General features: G+C 39.2%; 1 protein-coding gene and 1 long non-coding RNA gene across 5 annotated transcripts in view; both read left to right on the top strand.

Moving 5' to 3' along the window:
- Nucleotides 1–8,911, top strand: part of LOC149105299 (uncharacterized) — a 341,662-nt gene that overhangs the window by 177,401 nt on the left and 155,350 nt on the right. The gene's annotated exons all lie outside the window — the stretch shown is intronic.
- Nucleotides 4,196–8,911, top strand: part of LOC110046682 (alcohol dehydrogenase class-3-like) — a 145,567-nt gene continuing 140,851 nt past the window's right edge. For all 4 annotated transcript variants that reach the window (XM_020752374.2, XM_089270737.1, XM_089270735.1 and 1 more), the window contains exons 1-2: nucleotides 4,196–4,292; nucleotides 6,181–6,424. In XM_020752374.2, the coding sequence (XP_020608033.2) occupies nucleotides 4,272–4,292; nucleotides 6,181–6,424 (265 nt within the window). In that variant the 5' untranslated portion in view covers nucleotides 4,196–4,271. The remainder of the gene's footprint in view (nucleotides 4,293–6,180; nucleotides 6,425–8,911) is intronic.

Raw genomic sequence — 8,911 nt, 5'->3', positions numbered from 1 at the left:
ATTGCAGTACCCGTAGTGCATCATCCAACCAAGTTGCAATACCTTCATTTCGAACTAATCTTAGGAGATTTTGCCCCAGCATTATTGGAAGTTTCTTTTGGAATAATATTCCGCAATCCATTAGAGACAAACCATCTAAAAAAACGTTTAGAAAAGCACTTTTACGTTGGTACCTTGTTCAATACTAATGAAAACATTATCTCTTTATAACTTTCGGAGCTATTTTGTCATTTTTCCTGTTCTTTTTCTTTTTCTTTTTATTAATAATCTCAAGTTATACATAACTTTCATGGGCACAAAATTAGTTTATCTAGATGTGCTCCTCTCCTTCCAATATATAATGTAATTCAATTCAAGTAATGTAATTTCTGTTTTATGCGTTTTTTTTTTCTTCCTTACAAAGCACTATCGGTTACTATTTATTTTCTTTACGATATATTTACACATCTCTGTATTAGCTAGGAATTGGAGTAATAAAAAATTTTTTTAAAAAATTAGAAAAACGTAGGAGATTAATGAAATGTATGGTGTGTAGGTATATGTGGAGGAATTACCGGGATGTATGCTGTGTAGGTATATGCGGGGGATTAATGAGATGTAGGCTGTGTAGGTATATGTAGGGAATTGATGAGATGTAGGTTGTGTAGGTAAAAGACTTACCAATATATATCAGAAAATCAGACAATCTTCATATTTTCAAAACTCGGCTTCAAACTCGGCTTAAAACTCCTTTATTTAAGGAAGTCTTTTTGGAATAATTTTATTGATTCTTGTTTTATTTTATTTTTTAATATTATCCTATTTTAATAATATGTTATAACTTGTAAAGCGCTCTAGATCACGCTTGGATAGGCGATATAAAAATGATATTTGTTTGTTTATTTATTTATTTATTTATTTATTTTTAAGTCCGGCCGGCCCCACTAGCGCATAAGCTTCTTTTATGCTTATACTTATGCTTATGCTTATGCTTGCATCATAAGTTGGGACCGGACTCAAATAAATATAAACCTCGGGGTATTTTTCATTTCAAATAGAAGATGGTTTTCCATGTTTTCAGTAAGAACACAATGCACGCTTGAGTTTTAAAGAAGCCGTTCGTCAACGCATGAGCGGAACTTGATAATTAAATCTGGACAAGGGGCATTGTGCGTACGCGCTGGCGGCGCATGAAACATCCGTCAATCAATCAATCAATCAATCAATCAATCAAAACTTTATTTATCGAGGGTGACACGTAATAGTTTATCAACTAATAAATTTGTGGCCCTCTTAAATGTACTGAAAGTTAAAAATCTACTATAAACAATAATCAAAGATTATCACTAAAATATCGCAATCTAAAAGTTATTATTTAAAAAAGGAGTAAAAATCTTATTCTTGAGCTGACTTAATTTAAAATGTTTGTACAAAGCGTTCTTAAGGATATTTACAGATGAAGAGGCGCGCAGCTTAAGGGGGAGGTGATTCCAACATTTAATAGTCGTTACAGAAAACGTGCGACCTCCCTCTTTCGCTCTATTAAATCTTTTCGGTAAAATGGTAAAATTAACGCCCCGTGTATTCCTATTGTGCTGGCTGTTATTTAGTCTTAATAAATCGTTTATGTATAACGGGCAAGCACCCATAATCCTTTTATGAGCTATTGTACATCTTTTTATATCAGTCTCGATGTAATATGGTACCCATCCTAAGGTGTTAAATAGATCTACAGTGCTATGACGTTGTTGGGCGTCAAGGATAATACGAGCACAGCGTTTTTGCAGCCTGAATGTCTTACTTATGTTGTCGTGGCTGCAGCAGCTTGTCCATGTTACGCTGCAATATAATATCAATGGCTTAATTAAAGAATTATAATAAAGTATACGCTCTGCTCTTGGAAGATAAGCCTTGATTCTGTTGGGTATACCGATACGCTTCGATATCTTCTTACATAAACAGTCAATATGAATATCGAAACTGAGTTCCTCATCAAGTTCAAGGCCTAGCAGTTTAACGTTCTCAACCTGCTCTAATGTGCTTCCTTCGAGCTCTATCTCAAGCTTTCGACCTTCATTACTCAAACGTTTCCGTAAGCGCGGTCCATCAATTAGCATTGTCTTCGTCTTGAAACAATTAAGTGGCAGTTTGTTGTTAGTTGCCCACTCATTGACATTGGAGACCCCACTGGAGGGTATGTTCTTAAGTTCTTCAACATTAGCACAATCGGAAGAAGCGAGGAGGGTGGTGTCATCGGCAAACATGTCCAACTGCGTGTGGACATGTAAAGGTAAGTCATTGATAAACAGCACAAAAAGTAAGGGACCCAATATGGAACCCTGTGGCACACCCGCTGTGATACTCCTCACGGTCGACGTTTCTCCTTTGAATGATACCAATTGAGTTCGATCGGTTAGGTATGACTCGAACCAAAGTAAAGCGTTCCTATCTAGTTTGTAGGCTTCAAGCTTGCTAAGCAAAGTCACATGATCCACCATGTCAAAAGCCTTCTTATAGTCTACTAGAACCATACCATTAATATGGTTTTTGTCTAGATTGAAGAGCAGAGTATCAACTATATAAGCAAGCGCCGTCTCCGTGCTGTACTGCTTTCTAAATCCAGACTGGTTCTTATAGATGAGGTCGTGAACATTTAGATATTCAGACAAATGGTCATGCACATGACGTTCGATGATATTAGACAACACCGGAAGTACTGAAATGGGCCTATAGTTGTTTACCTCATCCATATCACCAGCTTTATGAAGGGCAGTCACTCTGGCTCTTTTCCAACGACAAGGAAACGTTCCAGATGAAAGCGATAGGTTGATGAGCTTTGCTATTGAACGCGCAAGTTCTGTGATGCCTAGGTGCAGGAGAGAACAACTGATGCCATCAATTCCGGTTGCTTTATTAGCTGGAATTTTCAGTAAATATACCTTTACCATGTCAGTTGTAATTGGAGGTATAGTGTAAGTGAATTGCGATTCTGAAGGTAGCCTTTCGCCAACAAACTGTTTAAGTTTATTAAGGTTACAACCGTTAGCGGTCAGGAGGGATTGTTTCACTTTATCCGCAACAGATGTAAAGTGGAGATTGAAATAATCCGCGATATCTGCCGCTGCTGAAATTATCTTTTCCTCATCCGTGAATCGAACAAAGTAATTATATAAATTGAATGCACCCTCAGTTCCAGAGCAGCTACAGATAATAATTCAGAATATTCGCATCATCAAACAAGGTAAAACAACATCTGAATCATGGCTGCTATACAAGATACCAAACCATTACCCTGCAGCGAAGAGGAACTCAGAGAAATGGCTTCGCAGTACAGGACTCCGTTTTATCTTTACGACAAGCAGAAAATAGTGAACGGAGCCAAGTAGTTCCATGATAGCTTGGCCTGGGTGCTATCGCTAACCGATACACAGTTTAAGAACCGGTTTACAGTCAAGTCAACACCTAATCCGATGATTTTAAAGATTCTGCGTGAGGAATGTGATATAACCATGGACTGCAGTTCACTAGGAGGGTCATATTAGTGTACCACGGGGGTCGTACTACGGAGGTACACCAACATGGCGGCTCCATACTGGGCTCTGTAAATTTGTACAAAATATTTCGACGAATATCTGAAGTTTGGGAAAACGTACAGACTTGGACAAGTGTCTTCTTTATCAGTCTCCTAAAACATCACAATTTCTTGACTTTATCCGCTGAATGGTTTTCGAGTTATTTTTTTATTGCGTGAGAGTGCAAGGCAGTCCCAGAAATCACCTGTCTTGGCCAGTAGGCACGTGGGACGAGCTTGTCAAAAGGAAGGTTATTGGTCTTAGGTTGACTCAGGTTGAAAGCCTCTTTTCGTATTACATTTGCAAAAGATTGATTGGAAATAGAGGTCACACATTGCAGTAGATTCAACCTGGGTTCGAAGATCTTAGAAGCTCCCATTTCGTGTTTGGACAAATAGGTCAATTAGTTTCTGTTGTTCCTAGGGGTTATTTCTCTCTCTTGGTTATTTCTTTATTGAATTAGAGAAGAGAAAGAAAATGTCATTTTCTCTTGATTACATATATGTTTTTCTCATAATTATTATAATTATTTGATGTCCCGGAATGTTCCATGTTCCATGTTTCATGTTCCTGCTTTTATTGACGGACTTCTGGAGGAGTGTTCTCCGCAGGACTATTGATTGGTTAAAACTTATCACGTGACATTTATCCCACGCTTGCTACGGCTGCGAGCCCTTGCTGGATTGTAAACGAATTTTCTTACTCTGTCCTTGAAAAAGAATGCCTGAGACAGCAGGAAAGGTGAGTTATTGTGCCAAAGTTTGGAGCTTGTTACGTGAAAACGTTCACTCACGCGGCTCGATAGAGGTAGCCACCAAGTAAGGGTTCATCGCTGTTCGCCTCTCAGCTGAAAAATAATACGTAAGGTTAATTTCCATAGTTCGTGTTACAGGCCTCAGAGCTAGACTGGAGATCCCGTGGGAGTGGGGAGATGTACTGCCTAGTCCCAGGGATTGGGATTTGACAGAGAAGTATAAAAACATCCCGAAGTCGGAAATAAAATAATCGGCACGGCACGTTAAACTTTTAGCACCGTGCTAACGATTTTACGGCCCGGCACCTCCTAAGTAGTGTAACAGTGATCCTGGATAATAGAATCATCGCTCCTGCCTCCCCCTTTCCCCTGTGGCTGGTTCAACAAGTGGCAAAGCACGTGCGCTACGCTTCAAATATTCATTCTGGTAATCCTTTTTAACCCGTGGGTTGCGTGGGTTGTAGTGATCGATCAGATTTTGCAAATTACTTTGGCAGGTCATGAACTGAACCTCCCATCAGAATTCTTCTGTTTTGCAGGCCCATGTATCATTTGACATCTCTAGGACGTGTTTCTTATTTGGGAGTGTTGGGTGGAACTACTCTAGCAAGCCCTAGAATTTCAAATTTCATTGGTAACACATTCTCAGTTCCGTATACAGAGATTGTGGGAAATGATCGGTAATGGAAAATTTTTTTGACAAAATTTCACACTCGATTTGGACACAAATAAAAGGAAACGAAAATAGTATGAAACTGAAACAAGCATTTAATATGTGTAAGCTTATATGTACTGAGTGGCATGGATCTTAGACAACAAGTAGTCCCTCTAATTCACTTAGTCTGTCGTGCATGATGCAAAAGAAAACTGCAAGAAAAAAATGGCCACGTGAACTCCTGGGGTTGGTTACCATGTAAAAGGAGGGACTACCACCTAAGCCACAGAGTTTGAATTATGTGTTGCTCTCACTGCGCAAAAATATGATTGGCTTATGTAAGGAGCATTTGAGATACATGTGACGTCTTGCAGGAATGTTTTATCTCGTTCTCTGAAAATAGGGAAGCAAATCAAAGTGTTGGAATGGTGTCTCACAGGCTGCGATGTTCTTGCGATTCTGCCAACAGGCTATGGAAAGAGTTAAATTTAAGAAGTATTTTGTTTGGCAAAGCTTCTCACCTCAAACCCGAATGAGAATGTGTTCGTGATTGGGGTTTTCTTTCTTGTCACACATGGCAGACTAAGTGAAAGAGGGACTACTCATAGTCTACGTGGATCTTGCTACTAAGCTTAAGTTTATAAACAACAGATGTTCTCTGAAATGGGGAAATGGTTTTGAAATCAGTACAAAATTACCTCTTCCCAGATGTTTTTTTAATAATTTATACAAAGCCATTTTTTGTACTTCTTCGCAGTGGATGCCATTGATTGCTGGGATGAAAAGGAATAATTGTGGCTTGTTCACCCTATATCAGCAGCTTGTCTGCCATCTTAGATCTGTCCCATACTGCACTGCACATACGATGCGATGCACTTTGGAATGGATACAACATGGCAGACGGGTGATAATTGGAGTGTTCATTAAAGAAATTGCTTTGACTACTTCTTGATAATAAAAACAGGAATTTTGATTGGCAAGGCTGAAGATGTCCATGGCAAACGGTTTTTTGGTTCCGTCATTTCTGAATCATGTAACAACACAGTACCAGAAACGATTGTTACCGTGAAATCCTAGGACCTGCTATAGGCCATTTCCAACAGTTGGTCACGTGGCTGATAATTTCTAAACTTTTAGCCACAGCATTCAGAACTGGGAAGAGCATGTTTAAAATAGTCAAAACAGCTATTTTCAGAACTTTTATAATCACCTTTTTGCAGCCCATATTCTGCAGTGCAGCTGTGGCTTGGGAGGCCAAGAAACCTCTTGTTATAGAAACAATTGAGGTTGAACCACCTAAGGAGGGAGAGGTGCGTATCAAAATCCATGGAACAGGTGTGTGCCATACAGATAGCTATACACTTAGTGGACAAGATCCAGAAGGACTGTTTCCATGTGTTCTTGGACATGAGGGAGGTGGTATTGTTGAAAGTATTGGCAAAGGAGTAACAAAGGTAGCTCCTGGTAAGTCCTAACACTAAGTACTGTTAGTATGTTCACATGAGCATTTTGTCTCGTGCCCACGTGATCAAAGTCACATGGACACAAGATACATGTAATAGAGTGAGTTCGCACATTCCTGTGTAACCGTTCTTTGTGTTCCTAATGTACGATTCCTGTGAAGATATAGGTAGATAGATATGGTTCAGGCAACTTGCGGGTTGGTCAATTTTGGCTACCAAAGACAGATACAAAACCGACAATGAATTGATGACCATTGACAGTTTACAGATTGAAGACACCTTATTTATTTATTTTATAAAGGGGACTGGGATGTAGACCTATTTGTGACAGGCTGTTTTTTTAGCATTTTATTTTGTTAGTGTCCGAGCACTCTGTTAATGCAACTTGCTTGCATTTAAATCAAATTTGATAACAGTCACGTTTCAGTTTGGGGAGGCATGGTGGCCTCATGGTTAGTGCGCTCGTCTCCGGATCGAGTGGTCCAGGTTCGAGCCCTGGCCAGGGACAATGTGTTGTGTTCTTGGGCAAGACACTTTACTCTCACAGTGCCTCTCCCCACCCAGGTGTATAAATGGGTACCGGCGAACTTAATGCTGGGGGTAACCCTGCAATGGACTAGCATCCCATCCAGGGGGGAGTAGAAATACTCCTGGTCGCTTCATGCTACAGAAACCGGGATAAGCTCCGGCCTGATGGGCCACTAGGCTGGCATGCAGACTTTACCTTACCTTACCACGTTTCAGTCACACAGAAAAATCTAAAGGTGACAATGAGTGGATTAAACACTAACCTCTAAAGTGCATTTCTACGAATAAGCAAACAGGTTTCTAACTCAAAAATTGATTGTTAGGTCTATGATCAATATCTCACTGTATATATATACTGCCATGGGTCAGACCAGGTTAGATCATATTGCGTTCGTGATGCTACCGGACGTGTAACGCTAAACTTGCCACAAGTCAACCTCAAGTGTTTCAGGGTAGAAGAGCTACAGTGCTTGAAATTAGTAGTCGTCTGGTCGTCCAAGACTACTAAAAAATTTTTCTGTAAAATTAAAGGCCTGCTTGTCCAAGGAAAATAATACCAGACAACCCAGGAGAAATTGATTAGCACTTATTGTTACTTTGAAGTCCAACAGAATAACAAAATAAAGGTTTATGTTAAATGATTTAAATCTGGTGTTTTTGTTCGTTGACGGAAGCTGCAAACTGCCATGTTTTCAAACCCAGGCCTCCCTGAAATCTTATGGCATGCAGGTAATCATTCTTTTCTGAGGCAAAGTACTTCGTAAGTTGTCAAATATACATTTACAGGTAAGAAAGTTCTGTTAATTAATCAGGGCTGTGTGAGATTAGCTAGCCTGTTTTTCAGGGTTATGAACTAGGCCATTATTTAGAGCAATCAAATAGTGTATCTTTCAAAAAACAGTGGACTTTATTTTGTTTGCCACTCCTCGCTGAATGTTTGACAGCTGGTCTTTGATGTATAAACCTTTAGGCTTTTCATTGAAACCACAGGCTTCTTGCTCTTGTTACAGAACTGTATTTCTCTTACGTGAATATGTAAGTGTTATACTTTCTGTTTCAAGGAAGTACTTTTGCTAAGCATTAAGTTGCTACTGCAAAAGTGTGATAATCCTGCTTGAACGATGTTTGAAGGAAGCCATTTTGCACCACTTCCCATTGTTTATGTTATTTATTATATAGACACAAGTGTTTTACTGGAAAATACACCACTCGTAAAATTCATATGAAACTACATCTGGGACTTGAGTGGCGTATTTTCCATATCCTTACTAGTGAAGATATTGATGATTTCACTGATATCAAGTTTGTCTCTTGAATTGAACTTAAATTTGTTGGTGTATGATTGAAACATCTTCAGGTCTTCCTCGCAAGTCTTCGGCAATCTTTGGTAATCTTCGGAAATTTTCGCAAAATGGTTGGCAACGTTTGTGTGACCTTTGGACAAGTCTTGGAGAATCTTCGGAAATCTTCAGAAAGTGGTCTGAAATCTTCGGAAAATTGTCAAAAACGCTGTCATCAGTATGTCTATAAAATAAAAAAAACATTACATGTTAGCTTGAAGATATGAATTTTATGTTCTTGTGGCAAGAACAATATCTCATGAGTGAGCGCAGTGTACAAGTGAGATATTGTTCTTGCCGTGAGAACATAAAATTCATATCTTCTTGCCCCGGTGTAATATCCTCTATTTACTCCGCGTCATTTATGTTTATAATTAAGAGGCTGTCTCTATAAGAACCACCCACTCAATTTGGGACCAAAAGTAATTTTGTCTGAAACTCTGGCAACTGAAAGACTCTATCAAGGTTAGAATAAAAACAGGTTTCTGCTGACATCTTTGGAAAAAATTTAAATCCCGGTTTCTACAGAAATGGAAAATTCCCATTGGTTGAGAGGCGACAAAAGTGTCATCACCTTGACAACGGCTGATCTTGATTGTGTCTAGGTGCGTTTTGTGGCT

The sequence above is a fragment of the Orbicella faveolata genome, unplaced genomic scaffold (genome assembly GCF_042242905.1).
Source record: "Orbicella faveolata isolate gen_17 unplaced genomic scaffold, um_ofav_v1 contig_34, whole genome shotgun sequence".
In the NCBI taxonomy this organism is placed as follows: domain Eukaryota; kingdom Metazoa; phylum Cnidaria; class Anthozoa; order Scleractinia; family Merulinidae; genus Orbicella; species Orbicella faveolata.
Note: the sequence above shows the minus strand (reverse complement) of the source record. Positions and strands in the feature narration are given on the sequence as shown.